Source organism: Ciconia boyciana, chromosome 5, assembly GCF_034638445.1.
Source record: "Ciconia boyciana chromosome 5, ASM3463844v1, whole genome shotgun sequence".
NCBI classification, from domain to species: domain Eukaryota; kingdom Metazoa; phylum Chordata; class Aves; order Ciconiiformes; family Ciconiidae; genus Ciconia; species Ciconia boyciana.
In genome coordinates, this window is record NC_132938.1 from 163757 (window position 1) to 189495 (window position 25739).

The following is a 25739-nucleotide window of genomic DNA, read 5'->3' on the forward strand; positions in this document are numbered from 1 at the left end:
AGACAGCCCCCAGCTAAGCCACGGTCCCGCCGCCCAGCACCTCCTGGAGCCACCGCACCAGCTGCCGCAGCCCCGGCACGACCCCAGCGCGGCTGGGACACCTGGCACACGGCAGGGCCGCGGGCAGGACAGGCTAAAAGCTGGAGAAGAGGGTCCGTGGTCTCCGGGGGGATGCTGCGCTCCTGTCTGCGGCTCCCCAGCTCGGGGACCCGTCGCAGCCCCTGCCCGCCGCTGTGGCGCGGCTCCTGCCGCCCCGCAGCCCCGCTTGGGTCAGAGGCCACCTTCCCCGGCGCCCACGGCCGCACCGCCTGCCGCCGCGCCCCCAGCCCCGGGACGGGCACGGGCCTTTCCCCGGTGGCGCCGCTGGGCTGGGGCAGGCTGGGGGACCGGGCTGCGTCCCGCCGTGTGCCCGGCCCCGAGCACCGGCCCGGCCCCGGCGCCTGCGCCCCCCCGGGGCGGGCGCTGCCCGGAGCCTCGGCGATGCCGGCCCCTTCCCCCGCCCCGCGGCGGCTCTGCCCTCTCCGCCCGCCCGACAGCGCGGAGCAGCGCCGGGTGCCCGCGCTGCCAGAGCAGGAGCGCGGGACCGGCGATGCGCGGCTCCGGGCGTGCGGCCCTCGCACCGCCCGGGGGCCCCGGTCCGGGCAGGACCCTGCCGAGAGAGGCGGCAGGTACCGGGGCTCGGCACGGCACCCCGGCGCGCTCCCCGCCGCGGGGCTCCACCCGAGCAACGCCGGGCCCCGCGTCCCGCCAGCACCGCCGCCAGCGCCCGCCCGCCGCTCCGGCGCCGACACCGGCTCCGCCCCGCCCCGCCCCCGCCGGCTCCGCCCCGGTACCGGCGAGCCCGCGCGGCTCCGCCCCGCCGTGCCCCGCGCCCGCCGCCCCGCGCCCGCCGCTGCCCGACCCGCGCCGCCGCCGAGCACCAGGTACTGGGCGGGCTGGGGAGCGGGGCCCCGGCCGGCGGACCGCAGGGAGCGGGGCGGCGGCCGCGCCGGGCTCTGCGGGCCTCGGCCCTGCGGCGCCCGCTCGCAGCGCCGGGAGCGGCGCGGCGGCGGCACCCGGGCCGGGACCGGGACCCCGGGCGGGGCGGCAGCCCCGCGGCCGGGGCGGAGGGACACGCGCGGCCGGGGGCGGCGGGGCGGGGACCCCGGGGCAAGGGACCGCGGAGCGGTTCGGGGAGCCCCGAAGCCGGGACTCCGCGGCCGGGCGGGGACCCCGGCGGCGCCGGGGCGGCACGGGCACCCGCGGCCGGGAGCCGGGCGCAGCGGCCCGCGGGATGCGCGGTGGCCGGCGGGGCCGGGGCACGGGGCACGGAGCCGGGCTGGGCGGGCGGGGGGGGGGGGGGATCCGCGGTGCCCCTTCCTCCCCGCCGCCCGTGCGCGGTGCCCGGCCCCGAGCGGCCTCGGCCGCCCCGGTGCCCTGTGCTGCGGGGGTCGCGGCACTCCCCGGGTCCTCCCCTCCTCTGCCCCGCCGCCGAGCAGGAGCTGCCCGGGGAAGCGTGGGAGGCCCGGGGCCGGTGGCACCCCGCACCGAGCACCCTACACCAGGCACCCTGCACTGGGCACGCCGCCCTGAGGTGGCCGGTGGCACCCCGCACCGAGCAAGCCGCTGGCTGCCGTGGCAGGGGTCTCTGGGGGACACAGCCATGCTGGAGGCGGTGGCACGGTGTGCAGCCGAGGGAGATAAATCTGTGCTGAGAGCTGCTGTGTTAGAGGAGCTGAAGACCCCTGAGGGTCGGGCCTCCCTGTGCTGCAGCCCCGCTGCCCGCTCCGCCTGCCCTGCTGTGCCGTCCCGGCCCGTGGCACCTCCGCTCGCCGAGCAGCTCCGTGCGGGAGATGCGGGGAGGGAGCTGCGCTCCGGGAGCAGCCTGCCTCGCTCAGCCCGGCTGGCTGGCGCTCTGCTCCCCCTCGTTAGGAGACGCGTCCATCAGCCAGGGCTGTGTTTGGTTGACACACGCACACACATGATCCCAGGGATGTCACTTTCTGTACCGCACGCCGCACTGACGCCGGCCGAGGGTGCAGCTGCTCGCGCTGGAGGGATTCAGCCCACGTTGCTCCCAGCAGCTCCCAGCGCCGTGCTCTGCATTCAAGGCCTTTGTGTCTGCCGGTGGGGCTTCGGCAGCCGCTGAGGCAGGAGCAGAGCCGGGTGCAGCCTTAGCTGCTCCTCGTGAAATAGGAAAGCGCAGTTTTCGGGGCTGCTCCAGTCCCTCTTCTCCCCACGGGAGCGCACACAAAACCCAGTTAGAGCCGCGGCTCCTCACAGACGTCCAGGGGCAGCCTAGAGAAGAGGTCTCCACAGGGCCCTTTTTATGTTCAGAGCACGATGTGGACACGTATGAGTAGTCGCCGGGACCTGGGCTTTACCAGTGTGTGCCCGTGCGGGGACAGCAGGCGTCAGCTGGGCTGTCTGCCTGCTCTCGGAGGTGCAGAGTGCTCCTTGCCAGCTTGCAGCTCCAGCGGTCTCCACACTCGTCACCTCCCGGGGGGCATGAGAGTGAGCCCCCTGCGACAGCTGTGGCGGCAGGGGACGCTGGGGACTGCCGGCTGTGCTCCCTCCTTGCTGGTGCTGCCCGAGGAGAGGGGCTGGAGAGCTGCGGGGAACTGACTCCCAGGCAGAACCGGGCTTAGGCTGGCACCCGCTGTCCTTTCCCGATGTGTCTCCTCTCTGCGGGAAGTGTTCAGTCCTTCTAGCGCGCTTGGAGGAGCAGAGTGGATTTAAACGCAGAAGCTCCTTTAGACTGAGGTTATCTTCTTTATGAATTATAATTATTATAATTATTTAATAGTATGGTAGCATCCAGAGGCCACAAATAATTAGTGGGTCTATTCCCATCTGTAGTAACAATACTATTTCAGTCCTAACTGGTGCTTTTGGACAAGGTCTCTCTTGCGTGTTTACAAAGATGGTCCATATCATCCTGGCTGTTTGGTGGGTGGGGAAACCGAGGCACACGGCAAAGAAATACACTTGCTAATTCCTAAATTCCCCTGGTAGCCAGCATTGTCTAAAGCACATAAAGATAAAGGGGGGGCCGGCGATGGCATTGGTAATCCACTTAAAGGCAGGAATTTGTATTCTGAAACGACATTCTGCCTATCTCTGCTGGGAGGCTGCAGCCGCAGAGGCCTCCCGCGCTGGCTGCCAGGACCACGGCCGGGCAAGCACCGGTGGGACAGGGGGTTGCCCCGTGGGGGGCAGACGAGGCCGCTGCGGGGGGCACTGCCTGCACCCGGGGCTGAGCTCCCAGGAGTCTGGACCGGCGCACGCAGGGTCGACCAGGGTGCTGCGGTCGCCTCTGTGAACTGCTGGGCGGCGAAGCCTTTCTAGCTTTTTCCAGAAATGTGCTTTGTGGACAGCTTGTAGCTTTCTAATAAGATTTCTGGCATGCGAAGGAGCACACGGAGTCCCAGTCTGTCAGGGCTCCCCAGCTCGGCCGGCTGCTCCGCTCGCTGGGGCGGTTTGATTCCAGATGGGTGCCTGAGCGCCTTTCTCCAAGAGGTGAGATGTTCCTCCCCAGGAAAGCGCGGAGCTGCCGGAAGTCTTGTGATGAGCCGTGTCTCTCGTGGCCGAAAGTCTTTGGGCTGTGTCCTACTTGCCTTGTCCTGTAATCACTGCAGGAATAGCCCATGTCGGAGGCGCCGGCAGAGCCTCAGTGCTTCGGTGCTGGGTACCGGCCGAGCTCTCCCACTCTCTGGGCTGGATCTCCACATCAAGCGTTTTCCCACATCCGTGCGGCTGCGCAAGGCGTCCGGGACTCGGAGGAACGTGATATTGCCCACGCCACATTCACTGGGAAGGAAGCAGCTAAACAAGGTGTTTGCTTCCTCCCATGGTGGTCTCTTCTGTAGCCCCTAGGAAAGGTGCTGAACCGCAGTGCGCGGCAGCAGCTGCAGACTGCGCAAGGGATGCTCGCCTGCTCTTCCACGGAGGCGGCTGAGGGAAGACTTGGGACATGAAATAAACTCCTTCTGACCTCATCCTGCTCCATACGGGCTGTCTGCCCATGTTCCCCTGGGTAGGTCACCCTAACTTTTCATGTACCATTTAAAATGGTGATATCAGTGTTCCTCTGCCTGGCAGAGAGAGGTGGGAAAGCAAGCGGGTAGCAGTGAGAACAGAGGCACTACTGTCATGACAGCCGTATTAGCATCCATGGGAGACAGAGGAATAATTTGGCTTCTGCAGGCTTCTGAAGGCTTTGTGCAAAGGCTTTGTACTTCGCCGTGTCTCTTGACCACGTAAAGTCTCCATCTGACAGCACCAGCGTATCTGCAGTTGAAAGAGAGAGGAGCAATGCAAGTGAGAGTCGATGACCTCTGCATGCCAGGAGGAGGACGTTGTTGCTTCTTCCCTAATTAATGGGATCCCTTCCATGAGGCATTAGCCGTGGCGCGTGCGGCAAGGGTGGCCGGGATCCTCAGGCAGCCCTGGAGCGGTGCCTGCAGGGTGCCCGGGGGTGCTGGCGCTGCGGGGAGGCGGGAGGCGGGGGCTCCCTGCTCCAGCCGGGCAACGAGAGCCTTCTCCTGGGCCCGGTGGCTGGGAGAGTGACTAATTTTCCTGCAGAGCACTTCAGCCAGTGACCTAAATAGAGATGCGTGCAGATCCCTTGGCTCGTGCAAGCTGCTGCTTGCACCAGGCCCCAGCTGACACAGGGGAGGACCTCCCCGGAGGTCCCAGGCAACGCTCGTGGGGGGTGCTGCGGAGCACGAGGTACTCGGGGCATTGCCCTGGCTGCGGGGGACTGTGCCTGCCATCCTTAGCCAGGCCAGCCCAGGTGTTCCTGGTGGAGCCCCAGCGTGTTCGAGCAGAGCCTAAGACCTTGCCTTGAATGCTCCCAGGAGGGAGGAGGTCAAGCGCCGTGGGTGTGGAGGGAGGCTGCGAGGATCATCGGAGACATGGGGAGCTTGCCTCGGGGGACACTGGCAGAGCTGGACTTGCTGAGCACTGCGAAGCGTGGCCGGAGAAAGCATGTGTGTCCTCGCTGTGAATGCACGAGGGCTGAACGCTAAGAAGGGAGAAGAGCTGTTCAAGCGGAAGCACTATATTGGCACGAACACAGTCGGATATAAACTGGCCATGATTAAGTGCCTGCAGGAAATTAGAAGGTCTGTGAGCCTCTGAGCAGCCGGGCTCTGGAAGAGCCTCCAAGACAATCGCGAGGGTAGGGCAGGAGCTGGCTTTGTGGTGGAGCTTCCTCAGCAAGGAACCGGATTTTGCGTTTGCTAGCTGCCCGAGGAGATGCTCTTAGTCCTCCATCCTCAGGTCCCACAGATGCTCCGATCCAAGTACAAATGCGTCGAGTCCTCTCAGAGCCAAAGTGGAATTAAGCTCTGCTGTCGAGTGATGTGCTGTGAACCTGGCTCCTGCCCGGTCCTCCGCTGAGAGCAAATGCCTCATCCTCTGGTGCCACCCCTCCCAGCACCGGTAGCACCTCTTTCCTTTCCAGAGATCAGGAAAAGCAAAGGTTTTGTCCCAGGAGAAGCCGTTGTACCCAGTGAGTGGAGCTGGGTAATTAGCTGTTCTCTTCTGCAGTTCCAGGAGAATATGACTTCCTCTCTCATAAATCTAATCTCCTGGCTTCCTGCGTCTTGAGGAGAAGATTTATGTGTCTGCTCTGGTTTTCCCTCTGCCACAGACATTACCAGGAGGACGAGGTGGAGGATGGGTGGAGAAAGGGCCAAAGCTGGCCGGGGGCGGGCAGGGTTGTTCGTGGCTGTGGGGGGCAGCTGGACCCTCCGTCGGTGCCTGCAGTCCCGCTGTTGGATGGCTGTAGCTGTGGTCTGCCCAGCAGCCTCATCGGTCCCGGGCTGGTCTCTCCCACAGGACACCGACATCCGTCGAGTCAGGAGGAAGAGCTGAGCTGGGCCTTGCTGCCCCAGCGGAGGAGCAGGCAGGCAGGCAGGCAGCTGGAGGCTTTCCCTCTGCTCTGCAGTATTTTTGGTGGATGCAGGTAGCTTTCCAGACAGGACGGTGTGAAACAGGGCTCTGTTCCTCTGAGGTCAACCCTGCAGCCCATGAGAGACGAGTCTCAAGGTACAAAACCAGAAGATTTAGTGCCTCCCTCTCACAGAATTCACCATCAATCAGTGCTGGCCAAAGAGGAGTCATGGGGCCGTTGGCTCTCCAAGGGGAGATTGACAAGCCCTTTACAGACTGTAGGTAGGAGCTGACAGTGCACCGGCAAAGCGAGGGCTGGTGATGCAGGGCCATGTTTTGGATCCCACCATCCAAAGTAGTGTGGCAGGTTCATGGATCCAAAGGGCTCCGGGCTGGGGATGGCAGCTGGGCTGATGTGTGATTCAGAGCCCCGGTGCTGCTCACAAATCCCCATCGTTCTGAGGAGTATTTGATGTTTGCGGGGAGTGAGGACAATCTGAGGCCTGGGTGGGAGTTGGCACCTGAAGTTCACTGGTGTCCATGGCCAGGTCATAGGAAGCCCTGCCTGATGCTTCCTCAGCTCCTGGGCTCGTTCAGTGGAGGAGATGTCATTCCCAACTGCGCTGAGCATCCAGCTGAACCGGAGAGCCAAAGTACGCTGAAGTACTTGTGTCATTTATTGCACTATAGTGGTGTCATCTGCTTTTATCTATACATCATCTGATGTGACCTGCTGTCTCACCTCATTTATGCACTCGTAATTTCCATATGAACTAGAGGAGAAAAACACCCAGACCTTAAAAAATTGCCAAGATGGAGGATCCACCACCATGCAAATCCTTTCCAAGTTGCTTTAGCGCCGGCTGGCCTCACTTTTTAAGAAAGTCACTCCTCTGACTGCGCTGACCCCCGATTTTCAGCCGCCGTATTTTGCTGCACTTTGCCTGCTCAGCTGGAGAGGAGCCCAAGGCTCCTGCAGCAGAGACCCCTCCTGCACAGCGTCTGCTCTGTGTGTGTCTTTTTCCTTCCTTGCCCTTCTCTCAGCCTTGGTATAATCCACACATTTTCTCAGTGCCGACTTTTTTCCTGTGAGGTCAGCGACAGCCAGTGCCCGCACGGGGCCTGGCTGCCCCTCCGCAGGACCTGGGCAGAAGCACGGCTAATTGGCGATGATTGCTGGATGATTATGTCTTGAGACATGCTGGTTAGCCAGTTTTTAATCCATTTAATGTGTGCCACATTGCTTTCGTATTATTGTGCTTTCTTTGTCAAAATGTCAAATGCCTCACAGAAATCCAAGTCTGCTCCATCGAGGCTTTTACCTTCATTGACCAAACTTGGAACCTCATCAAAACAGACAGCAAACTGGTTTGATGAGCTGTGTTCTCCATGGCCCTGTGCTGACTGGTATGGCTGGTACATGCTGCTGTCCTTCAGCTGTCACTAGCCACGCTCCGAGCCCATTCCCCTGCTGTTGCCCCCAGCCGGCCTTGGGCTGGCGGTCGCGAGCCCCGGCTGCTGCCAGACCACCGATGCCCTCCTGGCCCCCCCTGCACCGGGGCTCTGCCGCTGCCCTGTCCCACGCGCTCGGGCTCTCCCGAGGCCGCTCTCCACTGACGTGCCCCAGGAAGGTCCCCCATGTCCCCTGTCCCGCAGGCGCAGAGCCCAGCGGGGCACACGAGGGCAGAGCACCGGGGCTCAGCCCCCAGCCTCCTGCTTCGGCCTCAGGAGGTTGCGCAGCCCCGCTCCCCGGCTGAGCGCTGGCAGGGCAGGCAGGAGCCTCCTGATCCCCGGCAGGTATCTCCTGAGAGCCACCTGCACAGGGTGCCTGAGGATGAGCATCAGCCACGACACGGTAGCTAGGACAGGTCTCCTTCAGCCATCCCCTCCCCTGCCCGCCTCTGTCCCCGATCCCGGTTGTCCCCCAGGAGAGAGGAGCTACCGCAGCCCTGGGCTCCCGGTGGACCAGACCCTGGAAGGGGCTCTGCGGGTTCGGGACCTTGGAGGGGCTCCAGCTTCACAGCACCTCGCCTCTCAGGTCTGTCCTCCCGACAGCCCTCGGCACTGCAGGTCTGGCCAGACCCATGTGTACCTTGTTCTGGGGTAGGGTGGCATTAGCGGGAGACGTCCCTACTCCTGCTCTGCCAGTCTGATCAGCCCAGGTCCCTGTACTGGGGTGCCCGCAGGGGAGCTGGCGGGGCACAGGAAGGCGAGCAGGGAGCGTGGCTGTGTGCCGGACATGTGGTACATTGGCTGGGGTAGCCGCACGTGTGGGGGGCGTGGGTGAGCACGTGGCCCCAGGAACGGGGGACTAAGTGCCATTTCCCAGTAAATACGCTTGAGGATAGCAGCTGGAAAACGCCGGTGCAGCTGGGTGCTGGGTGCCTCTGCTTCCTGCACAGCCCCTTCCTGGTGGCCCTTTCTGTGCATCCGAAATGTGCCTGGAGCCGTGCTTCCAGACAGATCCATCGTCAGAGCGATTTCCTCGGATTCAGCTACAGAGCGGGAGGGCCCATCAGATACCACAGCCGCTGGGTTGCACAGTCCTGATTCCGTCCTACAGCAGGACTCATTATCAGCACTCGAAGATGCTGGCACACTGCAAACAGCGCCTGAATGCAGCACTAAATCTAACCATACCATAAAGCATAAGTGGAGAGACGAGTGGGAGGGTCCTAACTTTTGGTGTTTGACATCCTCAGAGCTGTTTCCCAATGGAGTTAGTGCATGCATAATTTATAGACTTTTTCTTAGTCCTTGTGGCTTGTCTCTGATCTCTCCAGCGGTGCAGTTCAGGAGGCAGAGGGTGCCTTGGCGGAGCCCCGCTGACTGACAGCATCGCGTTTGCTGCGTAGGCAGTGGAACGGCCTCGTCTCGCTCTGCCATCAGCTGTGGCTCAGCAAGGTCCCCACTGCAGACTCATGGGGGCTGCATCCACGCTCGGACCCTGCTGGGAGCACTCCTGCCCCACGCTCGGCTGTTGGAGCGGTTCCTGGCACCCTCTGCCCTGTGCCCGTTCGCGCTCTTGTTAAGGAAACCTCCGGAGCAGGCTGGCCGCATGCAGGACGCCCTCCGGGAGTGCTCAGCCTGGCCGTGCTGGCCCCAGGCTGTGCTCAGCAGGTCGGTCCAGCACGGAGACGTGCCAGCCGGCCCCCCTCTGCCGCTTGGCACGTTGCCTCCCTGGCACAGACGCAGCCAGGGACGCTGAAGCAGGAGCTGGGTGAGGGGCGCTGAGCTCTGGGCACTGGCCGTTGCTGCGGCGCGAGCAGGGAGAGGTGACCCTGCAGCTGTGGCAGGGCCTCGGGCAGGGGCTCGCCCTGTGGCCCCTCGCCATCCCAGCAGGCTCTGCCCCGTCCCGCGTGGGTGCTGGCACAGCTGCTGCCCCGGGCCAGGCGCCTGCCGGCAGGCGTGAACATGGGGCTGCTCCTTCTGGACCTGCACGCAGCCTGCGACGAGCGCAGGGCGCAGGGGCAGGTGGCGCTGGCTCCGTCCCGAGCCAGCTCTCTCCTCCGCCTGTTGCTGTCCATACTAACGAGGTGCCCCATCCCTCTGCTGTCCCCATCTCCGTCGCGTCCTGCCTCACAAACATCTCCCGGTGTCTGGGCACGGCTCCAAGCTTGGGAAGGAAAATGCCGGGCGGCTGGGCGGCACGTGGAGCAGCATCCCGACTAATGCCACGCTGGGGCGCGCAGTGCTGGGGCGGGGGCCGGGAGGGCTGCGTGAGCCCCCCGCTCCGCTGGGTCGGTGGCTTGCTGCCTGCCTGGGGAAGCACTGGGCACCGGCGCGCTCAGCACTCGGGAAGTTTGCTCGTTACCAGCGCAGGGTGACTCGAGGCCGCCGTGCTGAGTCAGCCACTTCGTTACAGCAGGAGCAAGGCAAGACGGTGAGGGGGGCCGGGGGACTGGCAGGTGCCGTGTGTCTGTCCGCAGTGAGGGCAGGAGGGCTGTGGAGCAAGCAAGGCTCCCGTCTCCGTGTGCTGAAGAGGGTGCGGCGGCACCGGGGGAGCGGTGGGCTGCGGTCCGGGGCAGGGGCTGCCGGTGCCAGCCACGGTGCTGTGGGATGCAGGGCGTGGTGTGGTGTGAGGACACGAGTCCGTGCAACAGGGAGCCCACATCGCTCTGCTCCTCGCCCGCGCCGCAGGTACCTCTGGATGTTTGCAGATCTCAAATGCTGGGAGACTGAACCGCCAGGCGAAGCAGCGCCGCTGCCCTCCAGGGCTGGCGTCTCCGTGTCTCCCGCCCTGTCCCCAGCACTGCTTCCCGAAATGAGCCGTGAGCCTCCTCTGCTCCCTGGGGACATCCCTGGCAGGGCTCCCGGCATGCACCCCGTGCTCAGGGGCGTCGTATGCCCCGACAGTGTGACGGGCCGGGGCAGCAGCCAGTGACCAGGGTGGGCAGAAGCAGAGCAAGGTGGGCATGGGGGCTTGGTGCTGGTGTGGGAGGGGTACGGCCAGGACAGGCCTGCAGAAGGAGGTTTGTCCTGCCTGCGCCGGGAGGAGCCCTGCATAGCTGTGCACTAACGATGGCGGGGATGGGGACGTGGCGGGTGTGATCCCCCCTGCGTGAGAGCCCCTGCTCAGGGGCAGGGCCAGCCCCCCGGGTCCTGCCCCTCTGCCGCCTGAGAAGTGCTGCTGGTGTCAGGGACACGTCCCTGGGCACGAGCTGCGGCCTCGGTCCTGCAGCCAGGTCCCGGCCGTGGCCCTGTGAGCGGGAGCTGTGCCACGTGCCTGTACACGAGGCAGGGCGGGCAGAGAGCTGTGGTGGGCACGGGCGGGCAGAGAGCTGTGGTGGGCACGGGCGGGCAGGCTGCCTGGGCCTGCGCGATGGCAGGAGGTACGATGCCCCAGGGAGACCTCGCTCTCCAGAGGCAGCCCTGCCACAGCCTCCCCAAGCCACAGCCCTGTGGCAGAGCCAGGGGTGAGAGCTGGAGAGACACCAGCGACCGCCCTTCTCCACGGTGAGGGGCAGGGAGCGATCCCCCGGTCTCACCGAAGTTGCTGTCTTAGCCGCGATGCCTGTTCTTCATCTCGGCTGGGTCTCGCGCACCCAAGGCAGCTCAGTGTCCCCGAGCCACGGTCTCGCCCCCTGCCCACGGAGCTGGTCCCCCACGCCTGCAGCCCAGCCAGCCCTGCCGCACCTCTGGTGGGTGCCACGTGCAGGATGGGATCCTGTGCCCAGTCCAGCCGTGCCCCACACAGGACGGGTCCCCTGTGCCCAGTCCAGCTGTGCCCCACACAGGATGGGTCCCCTGTGCCCAGTCCGGTCATGCCCCACACAGGACGGGTCCCCTGTGCCCAGTCCAGCCGTGCCCCACACAGGACGGGTCCCCTGTGCCCAGTCCAGCCGTGCCCCACACAGGACGGGTCCCCTGTGCCCAGTCCAGCCGTGCCCCACACAGGATGGGTTCCCCGTGCCCAGTCCAGTCACACCCCACACACAACAGGTCCCCTGTGCCCAGTGCAGCCCTGCCCCATGCACGACAGGTCCCATGCCCGCTCCAGCCATGCCCCACACAGGTTGGGCGCCCTACACCTTGTCCAGCCCCACGCAGAGCCAGTGCCCCATGTACAGCGGATGCCCCACGTCCATCCATCCCACACAGGAGCCCCCCATGCCCAGCCCAGCTCTGCCCCGTGCCCACGCGCAGCAGCCCCCCATGCCTGCCCCACGCCTGCCCTCCCGCTGCCAGCGCCCGGCAAACACGAGGCACCAGCCCCGGTGAGGCAGAGCTATTTTTAACAGCTGCTTCTGCTTGATTTTAGCTGTGAACTTGTAACGTGTTTATGCTAAAGGGGTTTCTTTTTTTCCTTCTCTCTTTGTGCTGAAGAGGCAGCGCCGGAGATCAAAGCTTGTCTCTTTGCGTTTTGTGATGGCGGGGCTGGGAGGGAACGTGCAGAGGCGGGCAGAGGCCAGCGGCTCCACGGGGCAGCGCGGTGCACGGGGAATGCTCCCGTCCTCGGGGGGCTGCAGTGGTGGGACCGGGGCTCACCCGCCTCTCTCTGTCCCCACAGGTCCGGGAGCCCAGGAGCCATGAGCAGGGACAGCCGGCACCCAGCACCCCGGGCAGCCTGCCGCAGACAGCGCTGAGCCAGGGCCGACGGCGGCAGGACCATGGGCTGCCAGCACCGTCGGGGAGGCATGGCAGCAGGCAGGGCTGTCGGGTCGGCGTGCCGGGGGCTGTAGGGCTGGGCAGCAGGCAGCATGCCCAGCGGCCCCTCGCCCGTCTCCCGCGCAGCGTCCCCTCTCCGCGGTGGCACGGGATGAGGCTGCCCGCTGCCCCGGACAGCTCCGGGGACGGGTGCAGCCCAGGGCTCCGGCCGCCGGTGCTCGGCCCCCCCAAGCCCCGCCGCAGCGCCCCGCTGCAGGGCAGCGGCCCCGGGGCCCTGAGCCATGGTCAGCCGTGAGCCCCTTCCCGGCCCAGCCCCCGCCGGCGAGGGCAGCCAGGAGAAAGCCATGACAGTGCGCTCGGTGCTGCTCAACCGTGACTCACCCGACATCGAGAGCCGCCTGAAGCGCCGGCGCAACCGCACGCAGCAGGTCCGCTTCAAGGACCTGGTGGAGGGCGGCGCAGGGCGGGCGGCCAGCCCCACTCCAGGGCCCATGGCCACCCCTGGCCCCAACACCCCACGTGCCTCACCGCCCCCCAGGGACGCCCCTGAGCCGGCGGCTCTCTGTGCCTCGCGGCGGAGCTGGCCCCAGGCCCAGCCGGGCTCGCTGACGCTGCCCATGCCCAGGAAGGCGTGCATGAGCACTGCCATCCAGACCTCCCCCAGCCTCCAGAAGCCCTTCCCAGCCTCCCAGCCCCGCAGCAAGAGCGTCTGCGACGTGGCCGGGGACGCGGTGCTGCCTGCCGCCGCGGGGAGCACCTGGTGCCCAGAGGGGGCTGTGCCCACCGGCGCCAGCCGGGCTGTGCCCCCGCGGGCACCCGGCAGCGTCCCCGTGCATGATCATGCCACAGCCCTCGCCCAGCACGCTGCGGTGTGCCGCGTGCCGCCGCCACCGCCCAGGGATCCCTGTACCCCTTATCCGGGCACAGCCGGGTGCCCCGCTGCCCGCTGCACCTCCCCGGCACAGAGCTGCGCCCCCGAGCCCTGCCTGCTGCCCCCTGCCTGCGCCCGGCTCCGCGGGAACCCCGGGGGCAGCCGTGGGGCCCTCCCGCGCCCGGCCTCCGTGCCCTGCGGTCAGCCCTGGCCGCCCGCCGAGCCGCAAGGGCTCGGCCGGAGCGACTCGGAGCAGAGCCTGCCCCGCGGGCGTCCACCACCCCAGTCCTCGCCGTACCGCCAGCAGACCGTTCCCGCCACGGACACCCACGGCCTCCGCCAGCCAGCTCAGGGCAACCCCCCGTGGGACCCCCCACCACCCCAGCACCAGCTCCGCGGCACGCCCTGGGGGGGGCCCTGCTGCACCTCGCCAGCCCCTATCCCACCAGCGCTGGGCTGGCACGGCTCTGCTGCCGCCGCACCGGAGAAGACACCAGCTGTGCTCAGCCATCCGGACCCCCATGGCATCTGCAGCCGGCTACGCGCCGCTGAGCCTGGGCACGGCCAGGCAGGACCGGAGAGGCCTGGGGAGCCGCTGCCCCCAGCCCCACAGGGCCCCGGTGTGGGGACGCAGCCAGCCGGGCGGGCACTGGAGGTCCCCCGGCACGGGCAGCCCTGCCTCACCGCCGAGCAGTCGGAGACACTGCGCCACATCCAGGACCTTCTGCAGCTGGTGGTCGTGGCCAAGGGGCCGGTGGGACCACCAGCAGCGGATGAGGACGCCCGGACATCTCAGGGAGAGGGCCCCCGGGGGCCCGGAGAGCAGGGGGACCTGCAGTCCCAGCTGCAGTCCCTGGAAGGGGTCCTGGAGACCAGCCAACAAACCATCCGGGTGCTGCTGGACGTCATCCAGGACCTGGAGAAGAAGGAGGCCCAGCGGGATGGGTGAGCAGGCAGGGATGGAGGCGGGGGCGGGGGGGGCCAATGTCCCTGGGGGGGCTGTAGATGGAGGATGGGGGGGGCCCTGCCACAGACTTGGGTGCTGCCACCTCCTGGATGCGTTTCCCTCGGAGCTGCCATCCACGCACACACAACACTACGTCTTGATGCGATGTCTCGCCCGCCCCGGCTTGTTGTGCGTGTGCCCACAGTGCCCTCCCCACGCCCAGGGAAAGGGTGCAGGGGGCGCAGGCCAGGGGACGAGGGGACCTGGGCCCCCTGCCCGGCTCTGGCGCAGCTGACGTGCCCATCGGTCACTGAGAGCGGAGACCTGGGACGTCGCATCCCGACTGCAGGCTCAGCCCAGCCATGGCGGATGCCCCGGGGACAACGTCCCTGCCATGCCCCGGGGACAGTCACCATTCCCCAGGGACAGCCTCCCTGCCATGCCCCGGGGACAGCCTCCCTATTTCCCACGCCTGCTTTCAGCCTCATCCTTTGAGTTACCTAAGGCACAAATTCGTCAGCCGGTGCCCCGGTGGCTGACGTGTCTGCACCCCGGGGAGGTGCCCGCGCACCCCCATCCTGCCCTGCCCTGCCCTGCCCAGGACCTGCTCCATGCGTGGTGGGGCAGGGCATCCCCTGGGCCAATTTTCCTTGGCCTCCCAGGTAGATTTGCCAAACGGAGCAAGGTGTTAGAGGTTAGTCTGTGGTGGCCCAGAGCTGAGACCCTCCAAACTCATCTCACACAAGGGCCACCAACCTCCCCAGAGATGCAAGGAGCTGCTCACCCCGTGCCGGTCCTGGCACCCTGCTGTAAAACTCTCTGGGGCATATTCCCCACGCTCCGAGACAGCTCCCGCCAGGGCAGCGCAGCGATCCAGTCATTACACCTAACGAGGCCCGTGTTGGCTGTAACTGACGCGCAGGCAAAGCTGCCCTCGTGCCGCCTCCCAGAGCAGTGCTGGTGGGAAGGGGCCAGCGGAGGTCTAACGCCCACGGAAGGTGGGTGCAGCCAGGACAGGCCGCTCGGGACCTTGCCCGGCTGCGGTTTAGTGTCCGGGGGGATAGAGATCCCCCACCTCTCGGGCCTCTGTCCCAGTGTTTGATCACCCTCGGGGTGAAAATGCGCTCCCAATCTCTAGTGCTCGTGCAGCTCATGCCCTCTGCTCCTCGCAGGGAAAGAAGTGGTGAAGAGAAACATGCACGCAGCCTTCGTGGCACCGAGCAGTGGCCGTGGCTCAGGATATTCCCGTAAAGCTCCTGCCACGATTCCCCCGGGTCGGCTGTCAGGGAGGCAGCAGCTTCACCTGGGCGCCCGTGCTGGGAGCGCCTGGGCCAGAGGGACAGCCGGTGAGGCTCCGTGCTGAGCGGCACGGCTCGGCCCGTCCTGCCCTCAACGGCCTGTCTGTCTGCGGGGTGGCCCTGGGGTGCTGGGGACCGTGGTGCTATGGAGCATCCCCAGTGCCGCTTGTGGGTGGCATTTCAGGTACAGCCGTGCTGTGCTGCAGCCGCGTGGGGACAGCCTGGGCACTGGGACAGGAGAGCTCAGCAGTGTGGCAGCTCGTTAGTTTGGCCTCGCAGGTGGAGAGGGGCCCAGCCTGCCAGGGACACCGAGCTCGGTGTGCGGTATTGATACGTCTGACTTGGCATGCGGTTTTGGGGAGGCAGGGCGGCACACGGGAGGAGACCTGGACCTGCCAGATGGGCAGCGCCTGGGAGTCCTGGCCCTGGTGCCTGCGCACGTGTTTAATTGTTTTATCTAAAACAAATGACTGCTCAGTACCTCCTTCCGATTAGGGGCAATAGAGGCGGTGTGGATCCCACAGAGGCGTTAGCAAGAGCGTGCAAGCTCGCGCGGGCGTTTAGGCAGGGTGTGCAGCACCACGCTCCCTCCCTGGCGCAGGCTGCCCGGCTGCGGGCACAGCCCCTGTGTGCCCGTCCCAGCTGGGGGCTGCCAGCAGCCCTGGGGCGCTGGCTCCCATGGGCCCTTCCCTGAGCTCCGAGCACCCTCGGAGCTCCGAGCTCCGAGCACTCCGAGCACCCGGGAGCTGCCTGCCCCGGTCGGCTATGTGCGTGCCGCTCCTGCCCCGGCACAGCACGGGTGACCACACCGGAGGGGAGGAGAGCGTGGTCCGGGGCTTGGCCCTGTTTGCCCCAAAAGAGGAGCAGCACCAGCAGCTCAGCACACCCTGGCTCCCGGGGAGTCCAGCACCCCGCCTACGCTCTCCTGGCTTTTCAGAGCAAAGCTCTGAAAAAGGGCTTCTTGTGGCCAGGCACAGCAGTGCTGCTCCGGCCTCCGTGGCTGGGGACCTGAGAGCGGTGCCGGGGGCTCTGGCCAGGGCCAGGGCTGGGGTGCGCTCCTCCCCCGATCGCTGCTGCTGCTGCTGGGCGTCAATGCGCAGCCCCCGGCACAGCCCGCTCTGCCCCTCGCCGCGCAGCCCCCGGCACGACCCACTTGCCCCTCGCCGCGCAGCCCTGGCACAGACTGCTCTGCCCCTCACCATGCAGCCCCTGGCACGGCCTGCTTGCCCGTCGCTGTGCAGCCCCTCACACAGCCCGCTTGCCCCTTGCCTTGCCACCCTGGCACAGCCCGCTTGCCCCTCGCCCGTCAGGGTTGCACGGGGGCCTGCTGCCCCCAGGGGCTGTGCAGCTGCTCAGAGGAGAAAGGCCAGGGAGTGACCCCCTGCCTGTGGTGCTGCCTTCTGGGGCACCCGCAGATGCACGGCCGTGCCGTGGCTGTGCCAAGCCTCGTCCCCGCGGGGTACGGCAAGTGCATGTGTAGAGCGGTGCCTGTTGAGAGGGCAGGTTTGCTCCCGCGGTCAGAATTGAGTTTGTCTGCTTGGGAAGCTGATTTAGCTTCGCTGCGGGCAGCTTAATTAAGATCTCGGCTCTGTATACTGTTGCAGTCAAATGAGCAAACAAGATGCCCGGAGACATAAGGAATGGGATAGGAAATCACACCAAAAAATTATCCTAGTGTCCTGATGCTGAGGAACAGCGTGGCCTCATTTGCCACAGGTCAGTGTCCTGCAGGCACGCGGTGGCTCTGGAGTGCCCACCATGCACCAGAGCGGTGCCACCAGCCCCACGCCACTCACGGTGTCACGTGTCCTCGCAGGGTCCAGGCATCTACTGCCAGCAACATCCCACACCAAACACCTATCTCAGGATTAGATCTCATCCTGGTAGAGGGGCGCAGTTTATACAACGTTAGAAACCCCCCCACACACACACATTATGTACCACATATATATGTGTGTATATATATATAAAAGGTATCATGATCTAATTTATGTGCTAAGAGTATAATCCCAATTGTAATATATAATTTAGTGCGTTAAAAGACCTAGTTTTTGAGTGCTGAGAACAATCATGATCAAGGTCGAGTAATAGAAGGAAGATTTAAACAGGAAAATGTGACTGCTATGTGGGACATGGGGGTGTTTTCTCAGCTGTCCCCCAAAAGCCGCAGCCAGCACTGCCTAAGAGGGGCGATGGAGATGTGGAGACAGAGTCTGCAAGGGTGACCCAAAGCATTTCACAGGGCCCTTTTCTTACCGCTCTGAGAGCAACCAGAGTTGGGGCACCACCGGGGAGCACCCACCGGCAGTGCTGGGGTGCCAGGGGCCCGCAGGCAGCTCCTCGGCACAGCCCTGGTACAGCCCCGGCACCCTGGGTGCTCGGGAGGGCTGCAAAGCCAAAGGCGCACAAGCTCTGTTCAGAGAAGCTGCAGGCTGCTAAGCAAGGAGGGACATTGGTGGACCATTTCCCCCGGGAGGTGGTGGCCCTCCTGCTGGCAGCTGAAGCCGGGGCCGGCAGTGGCGCGTGGAGGCTGCCGAGCTCAGGGGAGCATCAGGCCGGTGCTGCGGCCGGGCAAGAGGTTCGCTGCCGGTCCCCGGTGCCCCGCAGCTGCCTGGCCTCTGGGATGCCAGGACGCTGTGGCTGGTGGACGCCCCGCACTCGCAGGGTGGCAGAGCTGGGACGTGCTGCCGGCAGGCAGCGGGGACACCGGGGACACTCAGTCTGCACGGGGGGACCAGAGCACGGACCTGGTCGTGGGGCGCAGGCACCTTGGGGAGCTCTGGGCAGGAGGGCAGCAGGGCAGGCAGCCGGAGTTCGCCCAGCGGGGCGTCACGGTGTGTGCTCCCTGTGCAGCGTGCAGCTGGCCTGAGGGTGCTTTGGGGCTGGCGTTTAGCACCAGCAGCAGAAACATTCAGGGTGCAGATACCTTCTGTAGAGATCAGGGAGGAGGACTGCTTTGGGGTTGAGCTGAGCTTTGGTGCTTGCCAGCTTAATTTGAGTCCCATGCACCTTCCCTGGAGGAGGATGCTTCTCTGGTGTGAAAGCGTCAAAAAGGGATAAATCCCAAGTTTGGTGTAGGCTGGTGGTCGGCCTGGAGCATCTCCCTCTGCCCATGTGTCAGGGCACTGCTGTGTGTCGCAAGTGCCCCCGCACAGACCTTGTGCTGCCCACGGTCTCGCTGCCTCTGTGGCACCAGTGTGGGGAGATGCACGGTGGCCTGGGGTGGCCACGGGCGTGAGGTACGGCTCTGGGATGGAGAGGAAAGAGGGGTGAAGGATTCGGGGCTTGCAACCGAATCTCTGGTTTGCAACCATCTGAGAAATCTGCGGAGCTGAGAGGCACTGCACTTGGCCTGGCATCAAACAGCATCTCTCGGGAGGACAGAAGCTGGGTCCAGGGAGGAGAGGAGCTGGGTCCCAGGGCGGAGAGGAGCTGGGTCCCAGGGAGGAGAGGAGCTGGGTCCCAGGGAGGAGAGCTGGGTCCCAGGGCGGAGAGGAGCTGGGTCCCAGCTCCCGGCTACTGGAATATGAACTCGAGATGCAGCTGAGGGGCCTGGGGGCAGCTGGGGAGGCACAGGCAGAGCGAGGCCGGGTCTCCAGGCTCACAGCACTTCTGCTCTGTCGCAGGCGACACTCGTACCGGACAGGGCAGGACATCGCCAACTGCGGGACCTGCCGGGACTGTGCCTGCATCATCTACAGGTAGGAGCCAGCTCTGGCACCCTGCACGTTCCTGGCAGGGCCCCTGCTCCTAATCAGACTCCTAATTTGGCCACGAGGCAGAGGTGCGGGGGAGTTGCGAGTCTTCACTGCTGGGGACCGTGCTGGGGGATGGAAGGGACCTGCCCGCCTGCGCTCCCTCTCCTGTCCCTGTGCCAGGGTGGATGCTCAGGGGACCCTGAGCTGCAAGGGGCTGCAGGGTCTCAGCCTGTGCAGGTCTGAGCTGTCCCCAGGGGACGTGGCACTAACGCAGTCGCAGCTTTTCCTGTCCTGTCCCTCCTAGTGGAGGAGCTCTCTGTTTGTCACAGAAATGCCTCCAGCGCCTTAGGACAGACACAAACCTGGCTGTACAGGACCAGCTAAGACCCCCTGTGCCAAGGGGACGGGGCACACAGGGAGTGGCTGTCCCCGTCCCACGCATGCAGCACCGTGTCCTTGCGCTTCGTCCTGCTTATCCGTGTCTCAAGGGGCCCATCCCGTCTGTGGCCCCACAGCGGCTGGGGATGCAGAGGGCTGTCAGCCCCGCTTGTCCCCGCAGCCACCCCTGCTCCTGGGGCACCACATACGGTTCGCTCGGGGGGGCACCACGTACAGAAAGGACATTGCCAAGGCCCCTGCGCCTGCCGGGAGGCTCCCATGGGGCTGGAGAGAAGACGGCAGCGCCCGTCATGCCAAAAGACAGTTTGGTGCAAAACGCAGCCCCACCTCATGGCCTGGGGCCCAGCGGGCAGCAGCGCACCCCCAGGGACGCTGACGCGTGTTCATCAGCGCTTTGGCCAGCACAGGGTAACCTGGGGGCCTGGGCAGAGCTGCAGCAGAGTCGGGGTCGTGGCAGAGCTGGGGACGCATTCCTGCGCCTCGGCTGGACCCGGAGGACTGCCGTTCCCCGGGCTCTGCTGCAGCTGAGGCTAAGCACAGGGGCCGGCCCCGGCCCCGGCAGCTGGGCTGCTGCGCTGGGGCAGGTGGGACGGGGCAGCAGGGACAGAGATGCCGTTTGAGCCAGAGCCTGAGCCTGGGCTGTGCTGAGGGCAGGGCGGCGCAGCTGCCCATCCCCGGACTGTTTCTGTCTTTGCTGGGTGACCCCTTCCCTGCAAGGAGTCCTCAGACAGGGCTCACAGGCTGCTCCCCACCAGTGCACGCTCCAGCTGTGGGCTTGCAGCCTCCCCTCTCTCCTCATGGCTCTCTTCGTAGCCCTAAAGGCAGCATCTCCCCCAGCAGGGTACACCGTGCCGGGGAACGCTCACGTCTGCCCTGCCAGCCCCGTGCCAGGCAGGACGCTGAAGCCACGCCAGCGTGTGGCTGAGAGCCGCCATGCCGGGACCCCTCAGCGGCAGATTTGGAGGGGCATGGGTGCTAGCACGGCGTCAGTGCTCGCTGTCCTCGGAGCAGGGCTCGGCTCACCGGGCCAGCCAAGGAGCTGTTCTGGCACAGCGGTGCCAGCTCTTCCCCCAGCGTGCTGCCGGGGCTCCCAGCACGGCTGCAGGCACTCACTGCTCTGCAGCCGGCCCCTACCATGTGTCAGAAAGCCAGCGCAGGGTCCTGGTGTTACTTGGCCTGAATCTGGTCCCTTTATCTCTGCGGAGAGCAGCTCCCACTCCCAGGAGTAGATGGGGCGATTTTCATGAAGGACAGCTGACTGGCTGCAGGTGGAAGGAGAGCTGCTCTGGTTCGATGGCAGAGCATTTATCTTCTGTAAAAGCAGTATATTGGGGAAAGCCTCATTAGTGGCTGGTGGGTGGGCTTGCTCGCTCGCTCTGAGTCGAGGCTGCATCTCGTTGTCCCTGTGCCAGCTTCGCACAGACGCTGCAGCCGGGCTGCCGGTCGTGCAGGGGGTTCCTGTCCCTCGCTGGGGTCCAGGACCGTGGGGCCTCAGCTCTGCTTCCCTGGCGTCAGCACTGGGTTGGGGCATGGAAGCACTTTCCTCCACTGCCCTCTCTCCTCAGAGCCCATTCGGTCTCCGGGAAAGGCATCTCACGCGCTTGCAGCGCAGGCAGTGACGTGGCCAGGGCCCTCTCCCCATCAGCCCTGTGGGAATTGGGGAGCTGCAGTTTCGCCTGAGCCTTCGGCCCGTCCAGGCGTCCGTGGGCGTCCGTTTGTCTCTCTGGCCATGCAGCCTGCCGTCTCCCTCTGTGCACGTGCAGATGGCTGGCCAGGAATGTTCTCATTTTGCTGTTAATTAGGCTCACTCTGCTAGCGCTGGGAAGCGCAGGATGCAGCGCACAGAGCTGGCACCGAGCAGCGCTCCGCAGTGTGCGCACGGGGCGGTTTAGCCGCTGCCCCGCTGTGCTTTTGTGAGCGCCTGTGCGTGGGATGGACGCGCTCTCCTCTGGGCTGGGGTGCCCCGGCGCCAGTCCCCGCTGTGCACCGGCATCCTCGCACCCCCACGCCGGCTGCCCTGCGCGCCCGTGCCGCCGTGGCAGTGCTGCGTCTGATTCTCTTGTTCTCTGCTTATTTACACCACAGACTCCCCTGCTGTAGCTCGTGGGGGACTTCAGTGCTAATTGGCTCTGACGAGCCTGTCTCCACGCGGCACTGCGGTGGGGAGAGATGTCACATCTGGGGGAGGTGGCTCCCTGTAATTGCCAGGCTCCCGCTGGGGACTCCCTCTGGGCTTCGCTGCTGTCCGCGTGATGAGAAGAGGCTCCAGTGGGACACGGGACGCAGGGTGGGGGGAGCGGGGACAGTGTGGACGCGCCGGGTGCCAGGAGCTGGGACAGCGCTCCAGGCACCAGCCCTTGGGGATCAGCCACAGAGGAGGAGCAGACCTGCCTGCCTGCATCCTGTCCCAGGGCTATGCATGAACGCGCCAGCTGTGCACCCCCATTGCGGCCCCGAGCCCTTCCTCTGCATCTGTGCTGGGAAGTCGGGGTCCCTCCCCACGCTGCACCCCTGCTAAGGGGCCGTCTGCCACGGCTCGCCCTCTTTGCTAGAAATAGCTGGGGACAATCAGTGTCCTCGCAGGGCGAGGTGACGGGAGGTGAGGGGAGGTGTTAGCGTGCCGTGCGGGGCTCACGGGGCGCTCCCCGTGTGTGGGGTGGCCGCGCCACGTGCATAGTCCCGGGCACACACCGCAGCACCTCGCTGATCCGATGGGACGTGGCTGGTGTGAGGAGATCAGAGCACTTTCCGTGTGAGGGAGCATCACGGCACGTGGCCGCCAGCAGCCAGCGCTGCAGGGTGCTGCGGGGACACTGGAGGGCTCGGCACTTGCGGGAAACCTGAGGGCTGTGGTGCGGGGCACAGCCCCCCCTACCTACCCAGACCCAGGGTGCCCTAATTCCATGCGTCACCAGCGGTGTGACAGGCAGCAGCACAGCCCTTGCGTCTTGTGCCATCTCCTGATGCTGCAGCTGCCCTCAGCCCATCGGGTCCGGGCGCAGTGCTGGTGGCAGCAGCAGCAGGACGAGACACGCCGGCCCCAGGGATGGGGATGGGCAGCCCCTCCCTGGGGGGCTCAGTGCTAACCGGGGTCCCACAGACCCTGGGCTCGCCCCCCTGCATCAGCACCAGGCCCCCGCTAGGGCAGCTGGCTGGCTTCCCACCCCGGGCAGGTCGCGGGCAAAGTCTCGGCAATGTGTTAGGCCGAGCTGGGAGGGACCCTGCAGCCCCGGGGGGACGGAGCAGCACCACCAGAAGCCGTACCCTGCTCGGGGGAGTACATCACGGTCCTGCAGTGAGGGGATGGCAGCGAGGGCAGCACGCTGCTGTGGCTGGTGACTACAGGGTGCCCGGCCTGTCCAGGGCCTTCCTCTGCCCTCCCCTCCGTGCCGGGAGCGCGGCTGCCTTGCCGAGGATGGCCAGCCCTTGCAGCAGCGGCACGGGTCCCTGCGGGGCACTGGCGGGCATTGCTGCGGATGGCCTGATCAGGGCAGAGGAGCCACTGCACGCCCAAGTCAGGGACTCTGCCTCTGCTGCAGGAAACCCCGGTGCCTGAGTGCCACCGAAGTGCCACTGGCACGGTGTGCTGGGAACAAGTCCCTGGCACTTAGGGAGGCCACTTGCAGCAGTTCGGCTCCCCAGGAGGGACTTGGCGTGTTTGTCCTTGTTTAGGGAAGGCGTTTAGGGCAAAGGAGCTCTGGCGAGCGGGTGAAACAGAGGAAAAAGCACAGTCAAGCCCAAGAGAAAAGCAGAGGCAGCGCCAGGCTTTGAGGCTGGATAAGAAAGAAGGTGGGGGGGGACAGCTGAGGGTGACACATCCCAAAATACCCCTTGCCACCAGGTCAGGGGCTGTTTGTTGGCCTGTCCCTCTGGAAGGAGAGGTCCCCGGATGCTCCAGCACAGCAGGTTTAGCTGTGCAATGCCATGTGCCCAGCTGCAGACCGCAGCACCGCAGGCGGGATGGCTGTTTGGGACGGATCCAGCCCCCACCCCCCCACTTACAGCCTCCGAGGGCGAGGGTGGTGGGCAGGAGCTGTCTGAAGGACACGCCAGCAGGACGTCCCCTCGCAGGGGCGCACGGCGACCCTGGGAAGTCTGCCTACCGGGAAGTGCCGGGAGCCCTGGGGAAAGCTGCCAGAGAAACGCTCAAACGGCCACTCCGCGCTGCAGGCTGCCAGCCAGCGGCTGCTCCCGCAGGAGGCCCCTGCCCTGCCCGCGGGCGCAGTCATCCCCTCCCGCCGCAGGACGACAGCCGCTGAAGCCAGGCTGGTCCCCTGCCACGCACGCCGTCCCCGTGCAGCAGCCTCGGGAGCGTAGCGGGGCTGAGCTCCCCAGGGACGTGCCCCGTGGACGTGCGGGGGGCTGAGCTCCCCAGGGGTCTTGCGGCAGGGCGCAGGGGTGGAGGCGGGTGCTGGGGCACGGAGCCGTGGCGGGCAGGGGGCCACAGCAGGCGATGCCCTCTGATGCCATCCCCTTCGCCCTGCTCGCCCGCAGCGTGGAGCACGATTTCCGGCAGCAGGAGGGCCGCTTCCAGCAGGTGCTGAGCCATATCGAGGGCGACATGACGCCAAGCTCCCCCGCAGCAGCGGCGGGGGCCGTCCTGCCGCCCAGGCAAGAGCCATCGCCGCTGACGAAGCTGCCTGCGAAGCTGGACACGAAGAAATCCAGGCGCAAATGCTTCTGGTTCCTGTGAGCCAGCAGTGCCTGGCGGACCAGGAGCGCGGGGGCACCATCCCAGCACTGACCCCCTGCCCACGTCTCCTTCCTCCTCTCCCTCCCTCTGACGGTAGGGTTTGGGTAGCACCAGCTTTTATATTTTTAACCGTTCAATTTAATCTATCGGAGCTCCTGTGTAAATAAGGCGAGGGGAACAATGGCTGTATTTAATGAGAATTCAATAAATTCTATGGAGACGCTATTTTTGTTACATCCTCTCCCACCTGTGCACTTCTGTTCCGGATGAGGATGAGGAGGGGGCTGGCGGCCGTTCCCCTGCACGGGCTGCAGTTCTTGCTCAGCCCCAGGCGCCCACAGCCCCTTGGCGAGAGCAGCCTTGGGCCCTCCTCTTCCTCAGGGGTCCCCGAGGGCCGCCTGCAGCCCCGGTGCTCCCAGCCTGCCCCAGCTGAAATCAGCACCCGTCCCTGCGCCCCACAGCATGGGCTGCTCGCCCTTTCCCCGGCTGCTGCCTGCAGGGTAACCAGGAGTGCCGAGGATTTCTCCTGCACCCCTGGTCGGAGACGGTGGAAAACGGCGTCTGGGGGACCCTGGCCGGGAGAGAGGAGACCTGTGCCCGAGACCTCCCGGGTGGGAGGGCAGGCTGTGTGGGGGTCCCGGGGGACATGGCTCTCCTTCCAGCGAGCTCCCCCGTGCGAGGCCGGGGGGCTGGGGGCTGAGCCCCGCACCTGTACCCAGGGCTGCCACAGGAGCAGGGGCTCCTTGGGGCTGCGAGGACTAGAAATTCCCTCTCCCCCTTCGCGGCCGGCTGGCAGGGCCTCCCTGGCTGCAGGATGCGCTGGCTAATTACAGGGAGAAAGGAATTAGCAGCTCAAATAGTCCAGCCTCTGCAAGGCTGCCCACGAGAGGAGAAATTCAGCGTCGGTTTAATGAGGGTCCCAGATCAAAGCGGCCGGCGGCAGCAGCGGGAGGCGAGCGTATGCCAAGGCGGCGCAGGAAGTGCTCCCCACGCTCCCCCCAGCCCGCGCGGATGCGCCGTGCCCTGGCCACCCTCCGCCGCCGCGGAGCCGGGGGGGTGAACGCTCCCCAGAGCCCAGGGCCCGGAGATGCTGCCCGCACGCAGCACGGGGGCTCTCACCTCGGCGTCCGCTGGCGGCGGGAGCAGTCACGGCTCTCCCAGCGGAGCCACCGGCCTCGGAGAGGACATCGCCCAGCCTCCTCCAGGAAGCGCCTGGCAGCCCGGGCCGCAGCAAGCGGCTGTTGCAACCGGAGGTCCGGCGAGGGGATTCAGAGGGCAGGAAGGTCTGGCCACGGCCTCTCCAGCTGGCGCCCACACCACGGTACCCCAGAGCAGCAGACTCGCACGTGCAGGAGCTGACATGGCGTTAAGCCCCATCCCTTGTGCCGGGGACGCACCTGGCGCTCGCAGGGCTGCAGCCCGGCAGTGCCGAGAGGGCTGGCGGTGCCAAGGGGACCCGTGGTGCCCCGCTCACCAGCAGCCGCCCGAGCCTCAGCCGCGGCCTCTCCTGCGGCAGCTCGTCCCTTCCCTGCAAGGCGCTCGCGAGCCCGGTGGGACGGGGCCGAGCTGTCAAGGCAGGGGCAGGGGAGGTCAGAGGTCTCTCAGTGCCCGAGTTCCCGGGACAGTGAATCTGGGGCGCTCCTCCCTTCTTGCCCAGCAGCAACAGGATGGATGGAGGCCACCCCCGGCGTGGGCACACGTGTCTCTGGTCCCCTCCAAGCCTTCCTGGCAGCCACAGCTGCTGGAGCAGCCTGGGCTGAGGGGCCTCGGACACCGGGGTGAAAGCAGGGGCTGCAGCAGCGGCATGAAAATCACGAACGGCACTGGGAAAGCTGCCAGACAGCGTTTC

The 25739-nt window shown here is 65.9% G+C and overlaps 2 protein-coding genes across 3 annotated transcripts in view; one reads left to right on the plus strand and one right to left on the minus strand.

Moving 5' to 3' along the window:
- LOC140652459 (dedicator of cytokinesis protein 2-like) overlaps positions 1 to 25739 on the minus strand; it is an 85241-nt gene that overhangs the window by 16909 nt on the left and 42593 nt on the right. The window lies entirely within an intron of this gene.
- LOC140652460 (uncharacterized) lies at positions 834 to 24079 on the plus strand. The gene is made up of 4 exons (XM_072863269.1): positions 834 to 923; positions 11888 to 13801; positions 18727 to 18801; positions 23692 to 24079. Exons 2-4 carry the CDS (start codon positions 12267 to 12269, stop codon positions 23888 to 23890), a joined length of 1809 nt encoding a protein of 602 aa, XP_072719370.1. The 5' UTR covers positions 834 to 923; positions 11888 to 12266; the 3' UTR covers positions 23891 to 24079.